The 22280-nt window shown below is 41.0% G+C and overlaps 1 protein-coding gene across 1 annotated transcript; it reads left to right on the forward strand.

Moving 5' to 3' along the window:
- Positions 1–20078: 20078 nt before the first annotated feature.
- On the forward strand, positions 20079–22019 carry CLEC14A (C-type lectin domain containing 14A). Its single transcript, XM_057719813.1, has one exon. It carries the CDS (start codon positions 20129–20131, stop codon positions 21599–21601), a length of 1473 nt encoding a protein of 490 aa, XP_057575796.1. The 5' UTR covers positions 20079–20128; the 3' UTR covers positions 21602–22019.
- Positions 22020–22280: the final 261 nt, after the last annotated feature.

Below are 22280 nucleotides of genomic sequence, written 5' to 3' on the forward strand. Positions count from 1 at the left end.
TACAAATGAACTACTTTGATTGAATTATGAATCGTGCATGTTTGTGGATAATTTTTAGAAATAAAGTTTTATTCAAATGATAATTAACAAGAGGGTTTTGCAAATTAATTTCTCCAAATTTTTTTTCCTTCGTGAGAAATTTGACAATACCTGAAAAGAAATGCATCTAGACTATTTCCTAGACCTCTCAGAATAGAATAATGCCCAAATGATTGTGGCTCCCCTTACTGTTTCCTTTATTATTCAAGGAGAGATTTATCATCAATCTGGATCACATATAAAGCAATCTCTGAAACTGTCCCAAAGGTACAGCTATTGAGAAAGGAATAAAGGTGTTTAGTTTCGTCATCTTGTTCTAGGCCTTATAGACTCATGAAATGGTGTACGAGGTGGCAAAGAGTCAGGAGAAGGCTCCCTGAAGATCCAGCTTTGGATATAGCCTGCCAGCGCTTCACCACTGCCTTTCCCCACTTGCAGCCCAGATCTGTCCGTCTATACTCATCTTACACTCCAACACTGATCTATGTCCTGTAGAGGAGCCCTCATTTTGTTCTAACCAAATTCTCCCATATTTGGAATGTTTTTCACTAATAGTCACTAAAACTGGTCATCAGAAATAACAGCTGTTATTTATTAGGTCCTTACTTACGTGCATGATCTCATTTTATAACCCTATGAGTACAATTGTTATCCTATTTTACAGTTGAGGAAACTGGGTCTTGAGAGGTTAAATAAATTGTCCAAAGTCAGACCAGAAGCTGGGACCTGATTCAATGGATGTCAATACCTGTGCATTTAACTTCTGTGTACCAGGCCTCTGGTCATCCCAAGTCCATACTCCTCACTCACACCACTGCGTGTTTATTGCCATTGTTCTCTGAGAGCCAGGTCAAAGCTCTAAAGAGATTTTATCTTCTGGAGAAGACTCCTGTCTTACCAGCATCTTCAGGGGGACTCTTTCGGTCTGATTTCCTAATCTCAATCTCTTCAATTTGAAGCTCTTCTTTTGACTTCCATGATACATTTTAATGGAATCTTGGCTTTCCTTCCCCTCTGAATTTTTTCTTTTCTTTTCTTTTTTTGCCTAGATTATCTTCCTTCTCCTTTTTGCTCTCTGTGAGCATTCCCCTAGGTTTAGCCTTAGCTCCCTTTTCTCTGGTGGCTACATTTTGTTGCTGCCAGATGAAACTTACATAAGCACTGAAGACAGATCATTTCACGTCCGACCTTCTAACCTACGTTTGCTGTCTTATTTGAGAATATTCAATTCTGCTAGAAAAACCTCAACACAAACAAGTTGGATGAAATGCACAATAAGTGTTAAGTATAGATAGTAAGTTGGTAGCTTATGACATGCAGGCAAAACTCGTGGCATATGCTACACATGGGTAATGAGTAAACAAGTAGTTTGTGAGACATAGGCAGAATGTTAGTTAGTAGTATACAGAGTTAGTTAGTAACCCGTAACACATACTAACCATAGAGTTAAAGGAATATATAATGGGACAAATGTGAATGTTACTTATAGACAAGAAAGAATGAGTAAGCCAGGTTATAATCATGCTTCACCCACAATTCCAGCAGAAGTACTAATACTCCTTTGAAAGCTTTTAAGCATTTTATTTGAATCTCTTGTTCGCTCCCTTTCCTGCCATGTACACATCCTATTTCCACATCTAGCCTGAAAGCTCCCAGGAGGCAGGCACACTGACATATGCATCCTTTACCATGGGAAGAATTTGGCATCCGGAGCCGCTCCTTAATACAGTTGAATAGAAGATAGCATCACCTGGACGCCTTGGCTAAAAGTTAACTCCTTCTCATTTATTGTCATTTTCATAAAATTGCCTGTCTATGAAATAATTGATATTTTTAAAATTATCATTTTATCGAGAGCTAATGTTTGCCAATTCTCTCAATAGTTAAACATGTGTATCACCCAGGTAGAAAGAGTTTCTTTTCCTTTTACTGAAAATAAACAAGTAAATAAGTAAAAATAATTTACACACACATATACTGATGCATCATATATATACCTTATTTTTAATGTAATAATAGTACATAACATAGAGGCAGTACAGTATAGCAGGTAAAAGTATTGACTCTGGAGTTCAGTGCCAGACTTTGAGACCTGGATTTGTAACTTCCTATCTCTGCAACCTCAGGTAAGCTTATTTTGTACCTACCTTCCTCAGTGTCCTCATCTATTAATGTTGAGAAAATAGAAATGGTACATAGTGCCTAGGGCTATTGTATGGAATAAATGAGCTAAAGCAGGCAAAAAGTGCTTAGAACAGTGCCTGGCAAGTGGTAAGCTGTCAATACATTGTAGCTCTTATTATAAGAGATACAAAACCATTTTAAATAGAATTCTTTCTCTATACTCTGTCTGAATAACCTTCCAGCCAGAGCTGTTTGCCTTTCAAAACCAGATTCCAGTCTCACATCCTCCCTAGATAAGTGAATACATGCACACTCATTATCAAGGCCAAGAAAAGCTGAAAATAATGCTGATGGTCATTAACTCTAATAATACTCCCTTTATGTTTGTTTTGTCCTGTTGAGTTTATGAACCATTTTCACATTCACCGCATCATTGGATTTTCACAACACCTCTGTAACAAAAGCGGCCAGCTATTATTTCTCATTTCTGAAAGGTAAGAAACTAAAGCACAAAGGGGTTAAAATGGCTTGCCTTTGGTTACCTGGAGGATGACCATATACTCAGGGCATTGTAACTCCTGACCATGAATCTTCTTTCTGCCCGATACTGGTAGAGTGGGTTTTACCGACAGATCTTAAGAAGTGGAATAGCTTCAAGCCTATAGTCCCTGACTTGCGGTCCCTCACACTCTTTTTCTTTTCTTCCTAAAAGAAAAAGGAGAAGTACCTCATTGTTTATTTTACTCAAGAATTTTGCTACTGGGGTCCTCCTTCCTTCAAGGTGATCTTCAAGTTCTGAGAAAACTGGATAGTAGAACCTCCTCACAAAAACTGCTGTTTCCGTCATTCACACAATGCTTTTTTTAAGCCTAGTGGCCGCACAACAGAAGTTCAAGCAGCACTGACTCAGAGATGCATTGTCTGGGTTTAATTCCTCTTTGCCATTTACCAGCTTCATGACCTTAAGAAAGTTACTTAACTTCCCTGTGCCTCAATGGCCCCATCTGTAAAATGGGGAGAATGTATTATCTACCTCATAGGGTTCTTTTTATGATTGTGAGAAATAACATGTGTAAGGTATTCAAAAGAGCACTTGACAAAAATAGACATGTGCTCCTGTCATTATTATGTGTGAGAAAATAGTCTTTAATTCTTTCTCCTTTTGGCTGGTATTGCTCCAGCTAGGTAATACAAGAGCTCTATCGTGTGAACCAAAACAACCAGATTCCGTAATACTCAAAACTAAACCAATGCACCACGTTGCACCTCTCACCTCAGATCTTTGACTCTCCCAGAGCTGCTCTCCCTCACATACCTTGAATTAAAATGTCCATGGACTATATTGCCCCAAAACCTATCTCGACGCGTCTATTTCCTGACTTCTGCCCTCGTCACCGTGATCACCCTCCAGTTTCGCCTAAGGAATATGTTGCTATAGCAACACTCACCATCCACAGTCAACAGTCAAATTTCGTGTCTCAGATACAACTATTAGAAAATAAATGATCCATGTAACATTCTTTGTGTTTGTTTCCCTGTTCATTTGTGAAATCTATTTGGGGCATTCCTAAGTGTAATAAGATACCTTTCTAAACATTTCAGCTATAATTTGTTAATTCAACAAAAACACTATAACACTCTTCAGGTTCTTGGTGTTTTAAAAATAGCTTTCTGTCAACATAAAGTAAAAAAAAAAAATGCACAGTCATAAGCTACTTCAATCCTAGATTTTGTTTAGTCAAATTGCTTCTTATTTTGTAATAGGAACATAAAGTGAATTGTAACATATTATTTGCTGAAAAGAATTCTGCCTCTTTTATTTTTACACCCCAGGCAAAAAAAAGACTTACTTAACCATTTCAGAAACATGAAGAGGGATGAGAATTTCTACCTCTCTTCAATGGCCTCCCCACCAAATCCATTCTTATTCCCCCAATCTAAGACAAAGTAGTAACACATGATATGTGTACCAGCAGTGGCCAACACTACACATTTCTAAGGTACGTTTTCAGGTCCATATTCTGAGAAAACCCAGTCCAAGCCCCAACACTGGGATGCCACGTGTAATAGCAACCATGTTCAAATCCTTTCTGACTTTCCAGCCTCCTCCTGGAGATTCCTTAATAAGTGATGGTTACAGCTGAGTCTGTCCGCCTGTGGAGGCCTGGGAACGGAGGTAAGGAGGAAGCGCTGCTCTATCAATGCCATCTCTCCACCCTGTTGGGTGATAGAGCAGCAGATGAGTAAGCAGAACCCCACACCCGCCCTTCCCTTTATTCTCCCACTTTTCCCTGTCTCACAACCTCCTCTGATTCTCCTTTCCTGTCTCTGATAATACCCCATACTGGTGACTATTAATAGTAACCAAAACAGCATTTAGCAAGAATATTTATAGATATAATATCAGTCAAAATTTAAGATAAGAGTAAAGCTAAGAAAGATTTAGGACAATGCTCTTATAAGAACTTTTTAGAATAAAACTCTTAGGAATTTTGATAACACGCCATTAAAAATCAGTGTATTTAAGTATAACAGGTGGTTTTCATTTCTCTAAACCACCAGGCCCCTTTTGTATTTTAACTTTACTAGGAAAACTCAGTTGATTCACTTAAAACAATAAAAACTCATTTATATATGTGGACAAAGGAGAGAAAACAACCTGCAGGAGCATATAAATTATAAGGCATTTGAAAAATCTGGCCTGATACGATTATAAATATAGTATGTCATAATAAATGTGCTGATTCAGCCTGATTCTGTGTTAAGAGATGCACTCTGAATTTCAAAGGAAGATGCATTTTTTTTTAAATTCAGAGAAAATGGCTTAGGGATTCTTCCAAAAATTCTAAGTATCAGACAAGTCCTTCCTGCCATACTGACATTTTCTATTAAAAGTGAGTAAATATTACAGCCAAAAATCAATGAAGAAATTCCTTTTGAAGAAGCAGTGTGGGTAGATGGTAGAGAGATGATGGGTATAGATCAGGAAAACGGACGTCACAATAGACAGGATGGGGCTGAGGTACAGCAACTATGTGGAATGAGATGATTCTCTGTTGTGGAAAGTCTAGCTTTCCAGTAACGGAGGTTAGTGGGTGGTTCCGAAAGAACGGAAAGATTTCTCTTATTGAAGTTGTTCCAAGGGAATTTTTTAAATACTAGATGAATATAATTTTCAACCTGTAATAACTATTTCTTTATCTTATACCTAAGGCATTATATCCTCTGGTAATTATAATTTTAAGCAAGTTAAGTAGCAGTTAAAAGAGATGAGATTTAGGGAGCTCCCTGGTGCCTAGTGGTTAGGATTCTGGGCTTTCACTGCCACGGTCCAGGTTCAACCCCTGGTTGGGAACCTGAGATCCCACAAGCCACACACAGTGTGGCAAAAAAGAAAGAAAAAGAAAAGAAAACAAAAAGAGGGCTACAATTTAAACATAATGCAAAGAAAAAATATTTCCACCTCATCTTCAGGATGGGAAGAAACTGAAGCAATTTCCTGAGAATGAAAAGAGGTTGTATGTCTATAAATCAAAGGGAATTTCCTAATGGTGAAATTCAAACTAAATCCAATTTTAGCTAAAGAGTATCTTGCTTGTCATCCTAATGAGTCTCAGGTGGAGGTAGTTGTTGCCAGATGCAGTAGTTTCTAGTATTTGACTTTCTTCGTTTAAGACTTCAGAATATTTGAAATTAATACAAGGTATTAGTACAGTATACCCCTGATGAGTATTCAAGATAGAGCATGGAAATTCCCCAAAAGCTTTGCAGGCTTGGAATTAAGCCCTCAGAGTATGTTAGTGGAAAGAAGAAAAAAAGCAATTCTCTCTCTCGCCATGACAATGGAGGATATGTTTTCCAGACTCTTCTTGTGTCCAGTACTAATAAGAGGGACCTCTGCTTGAATTCCTTTGAGAGCACGCACACTTTAAAGATGGGATCATGTTGAAACTTAGAGAACTTAAAGATTTACACCTTGAGGCTATTTTTTTGTCCAGTTGCTTTGAAGGGAGAGCACATTAGTGCACTGAACTCTGTGAGCAGTGTCTGATGTAATGAATGGATGATTTAACATGGGATTTATGCTCTCCTCACAAAAATACCTCCAGTGTGTACAGACCAAGGTCTCAAAACAAAGGCAGCTAGCCCCCCACAGGCAGCCAGACATTCTGATTGGTCAAATAAAGCCAGTGTCTATTATTTCAATTATGAAAAGGCAAATTATGGTTCTGACCAGCCTCTAGTAATAAAACAGGACCCAGGGGCTTCCTTTATTAGCTGTTGATATTAATCAGACAACCTGCTTATTGGTATTGTAGTTGCTCTGGAGGGTAGAGATTCAATCCAAAGTGTTAATGACTTCAGGACATGCAGTTGGGAAACCAGGACTATCACACAGGAAACAGTAGCAAATAATACAAGGCAGTGTGTTCTTATAGCAAAGGCTTCTGGTTCTGTTAGAGAGAAATAAGAAGCCACGTAGAATTTTTTAAATTGGGAGCAGGAGTGGGGAGAGGAAGGTGACCTAAGCGGATCTGTGCTTTGCGATAACTTTGGAGGGAGTGTGGAGGGCGGAGTGTGAGTAACCTGGTTTGGACCAGGAGCCTGGCTTGGAGGCTGTTGTAAGGGTCTAGGTGATGTAAAGCAGAGGTAGTGGGAACAGAAAGAGCACAAAGGATACGTTCAAGAGACAGGTCTAAGGTGGGATCCGCAGGAAATAGTAACCGATTGTTTATGGAGTAGAGGAAGAGGAAGGTTCGAGGATATCTGTGCTTTCTCCTTTGGAGAAGGATCTTAACCTGAAATAGGCAGTTTCTGGAATTTTGGTATGAAATGATGATAACGTCAGTCTAAAGGCAGGATGCTTTTGATGTTAGAAAGCTCAGGTAGGTACTGTGACTATAGGTCAGACTTCCGATAGAACTCAGCGCTCCATTGACTACAGGTGATATACATATAAAACTGAAGTTGGTGCTGCCTACAGTATTCTCACCACCCAACACCCCTGAAAAGGGAGCTCTGACCTTCACTTAAGGGGTCACAGACAATGCTAAGCTACCATTCTTATTCACTCCTCCAGTAGGATTTGATTCTACTTCTACTTTCACTACACCTGCTCACCCCTGAACCTCAGTTCAAATGATGCATCCTTGCCCTTCCAGGACCAGTGAGTCAAGCATATGTTCTCGGAAATGCTCTTTTATAGCTTGCTATTACTTTTCTTCATAGCACTTATTACACTTTGTAACTACCCATCTGTTAATCTACTTATTGTCTTTCATGAGATCATAAATTTCTTTAAAGCAAAGAGATGTTTCTATTTTATTTATCACTATATTTCCAGTAAGGGATTCAGTGCCAAGGATGTGGGAGGTGCTCAATTGAACGCATGAATGAATTCTCCATTTCAGTTTCCGTTGCCTTTGATGCTTTGGGAACCTCATGGATGCTGTCTCCATGAGCAGAAATTTGATAGTCAGTTGTATGTGATTGGAGAGGAAGTGAAAGACAAAAGTGTGATGGAAAATTATAAGTGGATTTGATGTCTCACCAGATATATAACATGAAGAAGGGAGATGTCAGTGACGGAAACCTGGGTGACCGGAAACTTTCTCTCATCTCATGCTCTCGGCTAATGCTACGTTACAGGCCAGAAAAAACTTATGCTGTATTTTGGCAGTTAAGTTGGAGTTGTACTCAAATTACAAAGTGCTGAGTTATATGATAATTCTACTTTTTTATTTTTGGGGGGAACTGCCGTACTGTTTTCCATAGCAGCTGCACCATTTTTGTATTACCACCAATAGTCTACAACGGTGTGAATATACTTAAGATTACTGAACTGTATGCTTAAAAATAGTTAAGATGGTAAATTTTATGACGTGTTTTTTTTACCACATTTTAAAAAAATGTGAGGTGTTCATTGGGTGCCTACTGGGTGCTGCTAGGCACACCGGCAGCATCTCAGCTGACAGATTCCTTGGGTGATACTAGCAGCTGTAAACCCAAGTGTTTCAGTGGAGAGCATAGGCGAGAAGATGGAGTGTTAGATAATAAACCCACTCTAACTTTATCACTACCCTGTGTTTTCATCCAGATGGATTAAGTATTCTCATTGTTCATAAAAGCCTGAATATCAGTTTTATACTGCCTATGAGGTAGTATGAAAAAAAATTAGGAAATTTAATATATTTTATTTGGCCTTCTTTCTGGCATTTACTATTTTGTTTTCATTAAGCCACCCCAAGCTGAACTTAAGATGATTTCATTTTCTTTCATCACTTGATCTTCCCTTAAAGCCTCCTGTGCTCTAATTATTAATATTGATGGGATGTCAGTAACTCAAAATGTCCAAAGGATGTTGGCCTTTAACACCTATTTTTGTGCTCTTTTAAAAGAATCCAGGGTATTCTCTTTAACAGTTTCAAAAACTGAAGAGAACAAATTTCCTGAATATAAACATAGTCTCAATAAAAATATTGTATTTATTCCCTGTTGACTAAAATATATATATTTTATAGATAAAATGTTTATTTTTTATTTTATGTATATCTATAAAATGTCTCAGAGGGAGAAGATTTGGAGAGGGAAGACAGGAGGAATCTATTCCAGGCTGAGAATTAACAAAGGTAAATGTTATTTATTCCAAGAGAGAGGCCAGCAAATTGAATTCTTATCCATCATCTTTAAAGAGGGAAAAGACCGAGCTAATATTCTACAACATGAAGAGAGAGTCAGAGAAAGGCCAGGGGAGTTGCCCTCTCACTTCTGGGTTGAGATTCCCAGGTGTAGCAAAGTCATGGTGTGTGTGTCTGTCACTGAGCAAAAGTGGACCCAGCAGAGCCTTTTCTGAATTCTCTCAGTACAGAGAGGGGAAGAGGATTTCCTGCTCTGCTGGTGAAGCCTTCTCTATGCTGAAATCAACTTTCTTCACAGTCCTACTATTCCTCAAGGAGGCTCAGGAATGAGTGAGGAGGGATTCACACAATCTTTTCCCTGACCCAGAGTGTTTCTGCTGGTTTTCCATGCCACTGGGCAGAAGACCCAAAGCCCATAAGAGGCACACTGCCCTCTCCCCAAGGTCTCCCCCTCCTTGCTCTGAAGGCACATTCTAACCCAAGAATGCTGCAGTGGTTCAGCTTGTAGTGGACAACGCATTTCTAAATCCCTTCCTGGCTCTCCGCTTTCATCTCCTACAACTCAGGGTGACCCTGCTAAATAGAAGACCAGGAAAACTATAATTCTCAAGAGGATTCCCCAGTGAGATTTCCAATTAGCACCTACGCAATCACACAGAGAGTGTGCTAGGAAGAGTTATTATTAAACAATGACATATTCACAAATACATTTAAAATTGTGAATTCCTATGCTAAATATGAGGTATTGAAAGAAAGTTGGTATAAACTCTTCTAATCTTCCAATAACTGTAAAGCCAAATCCACAGTAAGACCCTTCACAAAAGGTATAATTTAGTAAAAATATAATAACAATGATCTTCAGTATTTCACAGATGTGTGTGTGTGCTGTAACTATAGGGTAGCAAGCGGTACTTTCCCTCTCTCCCCACTATAATAAATCATGTCATATTATGTGAATTCAGAATGAAACAAAGAGGCAGCGTACCAAAAAGATATATGGCATCTAATTTTATTGAATAGATTTGCCTAAATCTCTGCTATTTTAAAACAAAAATTCCTGACGCTAAATCTGAAGGTCAAAAATCTTCTGAAGGTATCAGATTTGAAATGTCGTATAATAGTAAGAATAAATCACATTTCTGGAATAGACAAGCCAATATAGACTCTGTTGTGCAAGGGTGTGTGAATTTATCAGACTCACAGGCCTTAAAATAGGCCAGGTAGTAAGTCTGGCTAATAGTAATTTCAAGGTCCGGGCCTCTACACGGTAAATGCTAAGGCAACTGCTGATTATCCTTAGTACTTACAAAGTGATAACAGATAAGCCTAATAGGATTTGAAGTTAAGTAGCTGTGATTCTTTTCCCTCCCTCTTCCAGCTCTGTGAAGTGGAAATTCCGTAGGCACCAATAGAAAAGGCACACTTTCAGACTGATGATCAAGCACGCTTACCATACAAATCCTTCCAGACCAGATCAGGGCATGAAACTAGGGCTGGAACAGGCACCACAGTAAGCTGTCCAGCGACCGAAATAAAAAAATGCTGCCCAGTTTTTATAGTAAGAATTTCTTAAAACAGGAATAGTAGTACTTCCATCAATTTATTAGGAGACACACTAACCAATGGGCCTGGAACTGCTGGCCGCATGGAAGAATGATCTGATTTATGACAAAAAGCTAGAAAAGTCCATGTGTTCAATTATTCATATACAGCATTTTTGCTAAATCACTGGCACTTTATGCATGTGCCTACACACACGTGCATTATGTGTGTGTGTTATTTCTTGAGTGCTTGCTATAGAGCAGCTACATTACTAGGGACCTGGGATAAATGCTGAAGAAAAGAGACACAACCATTGCCCCCAGGAAAATACAGTCTAGCGGAGCAGTGCTTCTCAAACTTTTAACATGCATGCAAATCACCGGAGGATCTTGTTAGTATGCAAATTCTAAGTCACTGTGGCGGGGGTAGTGCTGCGAGTCTGTGTTTCTAACTATTTCCTTTTAATGCCAGTGTTGCTGGCATTTGAGCAGTAAGGTACTGGAGGGCATAGCCATTACATCCCACAAATAAACAATCATATGCTTACATTTGTGAAAAGTGATATGAAGGAAAAATTACAAGGATCTATGAGCTCAAATAAAGTAGGGGACCTCGTGTGTACTTCAGGACTTGGTGAGGGGATGTTGAAGCCACAAGCTGAAGGAGTTTAGAATGTGGCAGACTAAGTTACTGAAGCCAACTGTAGTGAATGCTACATACACCTTTGGTGTCTTTCTGCCTGAGGGTATTTTCCTGGACAGCTGAGTGTGTGTGACCTGGCTCAGGGATTGCTGGATGTGCCTAAGGCCAAATACCCTGGAGCTACTTGCTTGAGGGACAGGAGTTTGTAAATAAATACTGCAGCTTCACCTCCCATTGGTGGGACATACTTAGTTGGGCTTCACAGATTCTCAGACGGTTCCCTGCAGTATTGGTCCCTAGTTTCCCATAGCTGTAACTCATATTAACTTCCCTATCTCATTCCTTGACAATGACTTCCTCCTCACCGCCAAACAAATTAGTAGATCCCAAATCCTTGTCTCAGGGTTTGTTTTTGAGGGAACCCAAATTAAGAATTCAACCCTTTCAAAGAATACAAAAAACAATGATGAAATATACATGCACTCGTCTATGTCTGTATGTGTACACACACAGACACACACACACATGCACCCACTCACACACACAACCAGGTTGAAATCTAAGGGGGAAGAAAGAACACAGAAACCTAACCTGAGCACTGAGACTACTTACTTTTGACCTTGGACATTTGCCACCAATCCTGGTGATCTTGAACTTTTGTTTTTATAGCCTCATGGGGAGAGAAGAACAAATGTGTAAACCTGACCCCACCCAAGGAATCCTCCTACCAATCAGCTGAGCTACATCCTCAATGTCAGGGTAAACCAGAAGTAAACCTCTCTCTCCTAATCTCAGAGAACTGCAAGAGAAGTTACCTTGGAATTGAACAGAGCACGGAAGAAATATTCTAAAGAAGTTGTAACCATAAGCTGGCCCTATTTCCTGACTCGGGTGGTAGCTTCATGGTTATTTGTAAAACTGTACATAAGTATTTATGTACACTTCTATACGTACATTTTACTCCACAATTTTAAAAGATGTAATTTTCAAAAATCTAACAGACAAGAGAGGAATGATTTCGGTAAAGGGAAATCATGTAAGAATTATGAGGTGTTTTGGAGGAACAGAGAACAGGCCAGTGTGGCTGGAGCAGAATGAATAAAGGGGAGAATGGGGGTAGATTCAGTCACACATTCATGTTCTCACTTGTGACAAGTACTACCTTATGGAGCTTACTCTGAAGGAGAGATAGGCAAGAACAATCAAATAAATGAACACGATAATTGCTATGAAGAAAACAAAATAGGTTGGCATCATAGAAAGAGACTGGGGCTAGAGAGTCATTGGTGGAGAAATGGAGATCGGGTTGCCTTGAAAGATCTCACTTAGGTGCTGGCAATTGAACTGAGACCAGAGAGACAAGAGGATAAACTAGAAAGAGGCATAGGAGCCAGTACTTTGTAGGTCTCAGTAAGGATTTGAGCTTTATTTTAGGAGCAATGGAGGTATACACAGAAGAGAGACATAATCAGACTAAACTTCTTTTTTTTTTTTATTTTTTTGGGGGTACACCAGGTTCAATCATCTGTTTGTATACACATATCCCCGTATTCCCTCCCTTCCTTGACTCCCCCTCCTCGAGTCCCCCCCACCCTCCCTGCCCCAGTCCTCTAAGGCATCTTCCATCCTCGAGTTGGACTCCCTTTGTTATACAACAACTTCCCACTGACTATTTTACAGTTGGTAGTATATATATGTCTGTGCTACTCTCTCGCTTCGTCTCAGTTTCCCCTTCACCCCCCGCCCCCTCCCATACCTCGAGTTCTCCAGTCCATTCTCTGTATCTGCATCCTTGTTCTTGTCACTGAGTTCATCAGTACCATTTTTAGATTCCGTATATGTGAGTTAGCATACAATATTTGTCCTTCTCTTTCTGACTTACTTCACTATGTATGACCGATTGTAGTTCTATCCACCTCATGACATATAGCTCCATCTCATCCCTTTTTATAGCTGAGTAATATTCCATTGTATATATATGCCACATCTTCTGTATCCATTCATTTGTTGATGGGCATTTAGGTTGCTTCCATGTCCTGGCTATTGTAAAGAGTGCTGCAATAAACATTATGGTACAAGTTTCTTTTGGGATTATGGTTTTCTTTGGGTATATGCCCAGGAGTGGGATTACGGGATCATATGGTAGTTCTATTTGTAGTTTTTTAAGGAACCTCCAAATTGTTTTCCATAGTGGCTGTACCAACTTACAGTCCCACCAACAGTGCAGGAGAGTTCCCTTTTCTCCACACCCTCTCCAACATTTGTGGTTTCCAGACTTTGTGATGATGGCCATTCTGATTGGTGTGAGGTGATACCTCATTGTGGCTTTGACTTGCATTTCTCTGATGATTAGTGATGTTGAGCATCTTTTCATGTGTTTGTTGGCCATCTGTATGTCTTCTTTGGAGAAATGTCAGACTAAACTTCTTAAAGAACATCCTAATAAGTCTGTGAAGAATTGATTTCATGGGATCCAGAATGATGCAGGCAGAACAGTGAGAAGACATTTGATAGGGGCCAACTAGGATGATCAAAGTGAGACCTAAAACTACATCTATTCAAAGTATACTGTAGACTTAGAATTGAATATTCCTTACATATAACTCTGGAAAAGACTCTGCCCCCTGAAGGAAATCACTAATCACTGGGTCCTATCTTTCTGGCTACAATGATTGAGCGAATGACTGGCATATTACTGAAGTTGAATCAATCAGAATCTTTTCTTGGGATTTTGCTATGGAGCTAGAGGAGAAGGCTCTCCTTCAGTAGAATGTTATAAGAGTATACATGAGGACTGCCAGTGGTCTTGTTCAGGTCCTTTGAAGAAAGACAGAAGTAAGCAGGAGAAGATGCAGCCCTGAAGAGAGAAGAGAAAGCGAGAGAGATTTAGACAAATCCTGGTGTGATTGAATCTTCTAGCTGCTGTTCGACTGTTGGAACTACTCCAGGATTTTCCCACTTACGAATCATATAATTCCCTTTTGCATTTAGCTACTTCGAGTTGGATTTCTGTCAAATTGAAAAAAACCCCGACCTGTATAAGAGGTGAGGAAGGTGGTAATGAGCTTCTTAAGGGATAGATGTACCATTTACTGAAATGATGAAGGTGAGCTGAGAACCTGGCTCAGGAGGCAAGAACCAAAGTTCTGTTTAGGAAATGGGAATTTGAAATACCTGTGAGATAGCGAATATTAAGTACATGGTGGATATATGAATTTAGAGCTTAGCCAACAATGGAGTGTGGATATCACTGGGCATCACTGGCATACAGATGACATCCAAAACCATAGGATGATGTGAGTTGAGGTTACATAAGAGAGAGTATCCAGTGGAAAGAGAGAAGGGCCCAGGACTAGGACCTGAAAAACTCCAAATTCTATGGACCTGATCAGATAGATGCCAAACTTTAACTAAGGGAAAGGTCTGCAATTCACGCACCATTCCCCCCACCTCCATACAACTGTATTGCTGGATGATGTTAGCTAACCCTACAAGTTTCACCTTCATTGTGATCGGTCAAAAAAAAAAAGTCTGGGTGAGAGATGTGAGTGTGTGTGTGAGAACTTTAAAGTAGTGAGACTGATTTTCAAGTGTAGCTCATAAACTGGCTCTGTAGGCAATTTTGAAAAAATATCTGAGCGGTAAAATAAATATTTATACTTTACAACTTGGTAGACATTTGGATTATAACAAGCCTTTTGTGTGCATGAGTCATTCCTCCATTATTTCTTGATTATAAACTTGGCAATGGAGACATGTACTAATTCTGTAATGGCCACCAGAGAATAATTTTCTGTATTACCTCCATGGCACATGGAACATGATCATCACTGCCTCTGTTTAGAGAGCAGTTTAAATGAAGGAGCTGAAAGTTTAATGATTTTTAAAGTTTCTTGTTTCTGTATTTTTTTGACAGGTACAAGTGTACCTGTCATTGTGACATACATTTCTGAAATGACTGACTGTATATAAATGTATTCAGATGACTTAAAGACAATGCCACCTAAAAGAAGTCTTTACTTATTTAGGTGTGTATGAATTTGTTAGGTTTTGAGTCTATATGATCCATTGGGTTAAGGGTCAAATCATATATCCTGATTAGGACATGTATATAATGATGATTAGAAGTTGTGTTTTCAGAAAATAAAATTACCAAATTTTATCATTCATTAAGCACTTCATGAACACTTTGAGACTTAGAATTTAAAATTTACTCAGTTAAAAAGATAAAGATTTTGATCGTTGATCATTTTGTTCAGGTCCAACACAGTTCTAAAAGGCAATGAATCTTCACAATTCTTGGTCTCTAGTTTAGATTAGCTTCTGAATGCCATGTTCTCCTGATGGAATGTCTTATTTTCATTTTTCTCTGAGATATTTTTATATATCTTTGGTGAACTCAGAAATATGCTAAGAGCAAGATGTTGTTTTCTTCCAACAACAACACAATTTATTTGGGGAGAATCGATAGCTTTATAAACTTATGAGATTATTTGGGATGTGATTAGTGAAATTTTATCTTTCTCCATCTTTGTTTCTGACATTTTAAAATTAATAATCAAATGAAAATGTTAGACTAAACTTATTTTCCTTGTATATTCTCTCTAGTTCTTTGGATGGGATGACCTTGTATAAATGAATGGACAAATAAATACCATACATGATTCTTAACAGTAATACACAGATTGAAAAGTCTAGAAACACAGAGAAATATTTTATTTATTATACTTTTTCAGATTAATAATTGGCTTAAATTTAGAAATGTGTTACCTGCAAAAGAATCTGGGGATCAAAGGGGAATATACTGATAATATTTCTTGAAAATATAGCTCGCATCTATTTTTAAATTTTATTTTATTTTTATTTTTTATTTTTTGGCTGTGTTGGGTCTTCATTGCTGCGCACGGTCTTTCTCTTGTTGTGTTGAGCTGGGGCTACTCTTTGTTGTGGTGCTTGGGCTTCTCATTGCAGTGTCTCTAGGCACACAGCCTTCAGTAGTTGTGGCACAGGAGCTCAGTAGTTGCAGTGCTTGGGCTTCTAGGGTGCTCAGGCTTCAGTAGTTGTGGCTCACAGGCTCTAGAGCACAGCCTAAGTAGTTGTGGCGCATGGGCTTAGTTGCTCTGCGGCATGTGGGATCCTCCTGGACCAGACATCGAACCCATGTCCCCTGCATTGGCAGGCGGATTCTTTTTTGTTGTTGTTTTTTAAAAACTCTTCTTACCAATAACACTCAGGGAATTTTCCAAGGGTTTTATTTTATTTTATTTTTAAATTTATTTATTTATTGGCTGTGTTGGGTCTTTGTTGCTGCATGCAGGCATTCTCTAATTGCGGTGAGCGGGGCTTACTCTTTGTTGTGGTGCATGGGCTCCTCGTTGCCGTGGCTTCTCTTGTTGCAGAGCACAGGCTCTAGGCACATGGGCTTCAGTAGTTGCAGCACATGGGCTCAATAGTTGTGGCTCACGGGCTTTAGGCACATGGGCTTTAGTAGTTGCGGCACATGGGCTCAGTAGTTGTGGCTCATGGGCTTAGTTGCTCTGCGGCATGTGGGATCTTCCTGGATCAGGGGTCGAACCCATGTCCCCTGTATTGGCAGGTGGATTCTTAACCACTGTGCCACCTAGGAAGCCCACTAGCATCTTAATTTTGTTTATATTTTACATTTTGGAACTCAGCTGCTCAAAGTCAGATTAATTATAATTTTTGGTGCATGTCATTCTCTCGTCATTTGTCCAGATAAAGCCACTTTTATTTTGTTAACTATGTAATTATGGATTTTTAATAATGAAATAACCACCCACAAAGATTTCTCCTACTAGTCCATCCTCCTCCTCCTCCCTTCCACCCAAAGGATCTATCACCCGTTGTTCCTTTTATCTCATTGTATTAACTATTTTTTCCTAAAAAATACATAAATATATAATAGTTTTTTAAATTTTACAAAAAAGAAAATCAGAATCTATATAATTTTTTCGGAACTTTTGTCACTTGTGTGGATAAGATCAATTCAAATTGCTACTTGTGGCTATATTCCATTCATTTTGATTGCTATATAATATTCATTGAGTGAATGTACCACGGGTTATTTATCTAGCATCTGTTTCTGGACATTTGGATTCATTTTGTTTTTTAATATGAACAGTGCTGCTATCAATATCCTTTTATATATCTTCTCTTGTACATGTGCAAGTTTCTCTTGAGTATATACTCAAGAGATGTGAAAGTTATGATGGGGGAAAGAGTATGTAAATGTTCAATTTTAGGAAAAAATAGCAAGCTTTTCCAAAATTGTTACTCTCATCTGTAACATGTAAAAGAGGCTGTAGATCCACACGTGGTATGGTCAGCATTTCAAATATTCAGAATCCAGTGGAGCTAAAATGGTATCCGATTATGTTTGTAATAGCATCATTTAAAAATAAAAACCTTATTCTGGGAATAAGTTTTACTTCTGAGGTGATCAAAATGTTGTGGAACTAATAGAAGTGATGGTTGCCTGACACTGGGAATGTAATACTAAATACCACTGAATTGTACACTTTAAAATGGTTAATTTTATGTTATGTGAATTTTACCTCCATTAAAAAAAAAATGGAAGACAGGTTCTGGGTTCAGAACAACTGGGTTCATCCTTGCTTATTTGACCCCAGGCCAACTACATACATGATCTCTAGATTTCAGTTTTTTTATCTGATAAATGGGTACATACACTAACTGCCAATGGCAGACATGAGCACTAAACTTGCAACTGCCAAAATAAATATTCAATCAAGTGAGCTGTTACTAAAAAATAATAGTAAATAAAAGAGTAATAAAAACAAAAACATTCTTTCATTTCTAGTTTTCTCAGGTGTACTATACATTTCAAAATATGTTAGTGGTATATAGGTCAATACAAAGTAATTAATTACAAATGACATGTCTTACTTTGAGCTAATTTTTTTTCTAGCTCTTCTCTCACATCACTACAGGCATGGCCAGCACTGTGATATGCAGTCATTATGGCCAGCGTGTTCTCTTCAATATTCCATCTCCCTAGGCAGAATGCCGGAGGTGGCGGGGGAGATCATGTATTTACTATAAGTTTTTTAATCATTCATTCTTTGTTACTCTGGAAACCTCACCTCATCTCAAGTGATTTTTAAAATATCTAAAAGATTTCCATTGACTACTTAGATTTGTAGAAGGTTTTATTTTATTAAAATATATAGTACCACATAGATACATTTACAAACACACAGTCATTAGATTGCAAACGCGTATAGAGCTGGCCCAAGTAATTAGGTATTTTCAAAATCCATTCAATTAGATTTCTAGATTTTCATGTTCCTTTTTCGTAATACTTTAACTTAATTTAAATGCAGGGTCATGTTTAAGGTGATTCTCCGGAATCTGTAATGAAGGACTAATGAATGTCCTTCAGATTGGGAAACAGCAAGGGTAGGAGAGAAATGCTGCTGCAAAACTCCACAGTCAGCAAAAGCAGGGTAATTGTGATGGTGATTCCTGGTGTTTACTATCATTTGTTAAAATACATGTAATTTCCAAGAGGAAAAGAAGAGTGAGAGTAGTTGTAAAAATGAGGTAGGAGCATACAGATGTGATCCTGAAACCTCCCTTCCCACCCCTCCTCCCTAACCTGAACAGACCAATCCAGTACAAGGGAGTTTAAAAACAGGGCACGCATTACCCATGGAATGGCATTTTTCATTCTGATTATAGATATTTAAAAGCATCAAACATCCTTAAGAGGGCTTAGTTGAAACTATGTATTTCTGATTCATATTTGGTCACTGTGAGCCAAGATAGATAATAATTTTCTAAAATGATGCATAGTGTCTAAACTGCTAACAAGAAAATCCTTTCATAGTGCAGTGTTTAACTTTCCTTCTTTCATTCACCTTTAATTCCTCTCTGCTTCCAACTGAGTTGAAGTGTTTGTATTAAAACAAAACACCCATTGGAGCTCTGAAGAAACTGACTTTTTTAAGTTGCAGGGTATTTTTTTTACAGTGTACAATTCGCAGTACAATGTAACAAATATTGTAATTTCTTAAGGGTATTGAACTCCAATGTCCCTTAGAGGGGACTCTTACAACTTACTGCTACAAATATTGGCATTTAATCATAGAAGAAAATGACATTAAAATAGTTCAAGGATAAAATCACACGTGGGGTAGTTGTTCTCAAACAGGCCACGATCTCATTTATATATAACCTATAAGCTTGAAGAAGTTATGAATCGATATAGTGGCAAGGAAACCTCACATGACAGTTAAAATCTATAGCCGTTATATTTCATTTAGGCCTGGAAATACATGTCCTTTCCTGAATGGACCAATAAGGCCATTTCGAAGAGAAAGAAATGGAAACAAAAAACAAATGTGTGAAAGGAGTGTGTTGACCTAAGAAGCAGGCAAGATACCGGAAAGGAGCTGTAAATTCTTTGACCAACAACTAGCAGGCCTGCATCTCCCTCGACAGCACAGAAGGGCTGAGCCGGGAAGAAACTGGCGCTTACGTAGTGCTGCCTCTGGCGGCAAAGGGAGATGCTTATGCTTCTCACGGGATTCTCCGCCGCCCACCCCCGCAGTCACGGGACTGACGAAGGCTGGAGCCGTCTACAAATTGTTCTGAGGCCAGCTCCACTGCTCCGGATGAAGCACAATGGGCGGGCGTGGGCGCTCAACAAGTTCCTCGTCTCCAGCCCTTCCTGCCAGTGTTCACCAAAGTGTTTTGGGACCTGAGGTTGTGAAACTCCCTGAGCAGGGAAAACGATACACTTCTTCGCAGTGGCGATTTTCTTTCTTTTTCTCCTGCCCTAAATAGGGTGTTTGACCTTCTGATGGGCTGCGTTCCCTGTGCCCTGGCGCCAGCTGGGTTCCTGACCCCAGAATAAAGTAGGGCTGCAAGGGGCCTGGCAGAGCTGCGGACACATTTCCTGTTGAATGTGGGAAGCCCTTTGCTGCCAGGACCCTGGCGGGGATTCTTGGCGATGGAGGGGACGGGCGGGGAGCTGTGGGGAGCGGAGGGGAGAGGGGGAGCCAGCTGTGGGGGGCGGTGACCGCGCTCCTGGGACGGCTCCACGCCCTCGGGCGGGACAGATCCAAGCTGGGAGCGGCTGTGGGCGCTGGGCCTCCAAGATGAGGCCGGCGTTCGCCCTGTGTCTCCTCTGGCAGGCGTTCTGGCCCCGGCCGGGCAGGGGCGAGCACCCCACCGCGGACCGCGCGGGCTGCTCGGCCTCGGGGGCCTGCTACAGCCTGCACCACGCTACCTTCAAGCGGCAGGAGGCCGAGGAGGCCTGCACCCTGCGCGGCGGGGCGCTCAGCACGGTGCGCGGGGGCGCGGAGCTCCGCGCGGTGGTCGCGCTGCTGCGGGCTGGCCCGGGGCCGGGAGGGGGCTCCAAAGACCTTCTATTCTGGGTGGCGCTGGAGCGCAGGCGATCCAACTGCACCCTGGAGAATGAGCCGTTGCGGGGTTTCTCCTGGTTGCCCCCCGACGTCGGCGAGTCCGAAAGAGACACGCTGCAGTGGGTGGAGGAGCCCCAACCCTCCTGCACTGCTCGGAGTTGCGCGGGACTCCAGGCCACCGGGGGAATCGAGCCCGCAGGTTGGAAGCAAATGCGATGCCACCAGCGCGCCAACGGCTATCTGTGCAAGTACCAATTCGAGGGCTTGTGCCCCGCACCGCGCCCTGGGGCGGCTTCTAACTTGAGCTACCGCGCGCCTTTCCAGCTGCACAGCGCGGCGCTGGACTTCAGTCCCCCTGGGACCGAGGTGAGTGCGCTCTGCCCCGGGCAGCTCTCCATCACGGCCACCTGCATCACGGACGAGGTCGGCGCGCGCTGGGACGGGATATCTTCCGGGGCTGTGCTCTGTCCCTGTCCTGGGAGGTACCTCCGTGCTGGCAAATGCGCGGAGCTCCCTGACTGCCTAGACAGCTTGGGAGGCTTTGCTTGCGAGTGTGCTGCAGGCTTCGTGCTGGGAAAAGACGGACGCTCTTGTGTAACCAATGGGGAAGGACAGCCGGCCCCTGGGGGGACCAAAGTGCCCACCTGGCACCCTCTAGCCACTGCAGCCAGCCCCGTGCCGAAGGGAACGTTGCCACCCAGTGTCCAGGAGAAACCAGGAGAGATAACCCATGCCCCTGGACACGGCAGTTCAGCAACATCTGTTCCCAAGATTCCTCGGTGGGGAGCACAGAGCACGATATCAACTCTTCAGATGTCCCTCCAAACAGAGGCAAAGGCCGACATCCACTCTTCGGGGAGCGTGATTCCCAAGTTTAATTCCACGTCTTCCTCTGACAGTCCCCAGGCTTTCGATTCTTCCACCGTGGTCTTCATACTTGTGAGCATAGCGGTGATAGTGTTGGTAATATTGACCGTGACAGTGCTGGGGCTTTTCAAACTCTGCTTCCACAAGAGCCCTCCCCCTCGGCAAAGAAAGGGTCCTTTGGCTTCGCAGGGCACGGAGAGTGATGCCGAGGCCGCTGCTCTGAGCTCCAGTTCTGCACATTGCACCGAAAATGGGGTGAAGGTCGGGGACTGTGGTCTGAAGGACAGAGTAGAGGGAGCCTCGTTGACGGGGTCCTCTCTTGGCTCTGGTGACACATAGGGAAACAGGGGACAGTGAGCACTTCTTGTGAGCAGGTTTTCACTTTCAGTGAAAAGGGAAAAGGAAAAGAGGAACTTATTTGTGGGAGTGACAATTCCTACAGAAATTCTCCTAAATTCTCTTCTAAATTCCCTCTACTCCACTGAGGAGCCAAATCTGAACTGGACACTCCTTCCTGGAAGACAGAGAAAGTGGAAGTGCCTAAAGGTGGTAGTGGGGAGGCCGGGATCCGACTGGGGAGAGGTATTTTCTTGTGTTTATTCTGGGGAGTTTGGAAAGGTGATTGAACTTTTTAGGACATTGGAAGCAAATAAAGATTTGTTTTTTTTAACCGAAATGGAAAGCAAACCTTCTATCTACGTTGTTCAGGCTAGGAGTATATTGGTTGGAAATTCCCAGGCAAAAAAATAAAGATATTTGAGTCTGTTGATAACCCAAACTCAAATATCATTGGTTTCCTGGAGGAGTAATTATTCAGGAAGAACTGCCGAGGGGGCATGCTGGGAAGAGCAACAAGAGCGCCTCCTGCTTTTAGGTCGAGGGGGAAAGTCCTTGTAATGAGGAGTGGATCTTTAAGAACTTTTTCCTTGGTTCTTTTATACTTTACTTTCAAAGTCATGGTTACTTGTGTGCTCTGCTATAAATCCAAACTGTGGCATTGCCAGAGTTGCTGGCTCTA

This window comes from Hippopotamus amphibius, chromosome 2 (genome assembly GCF_030028045.1).
Source record: "Hippopotamus amphibius kiboko isolate mHipAmp2 chromosome 2, mHipAmp2.hap2, whole genome shotgun sequence".
NCBI classification, from domain to species: domain Eukaryota; kingdom Metazoa; phylum Chordata; class Mammalia; order Artiodactyla; family Hippopotamidae; genus Hippopotamus; species Hippopotamus amphibius.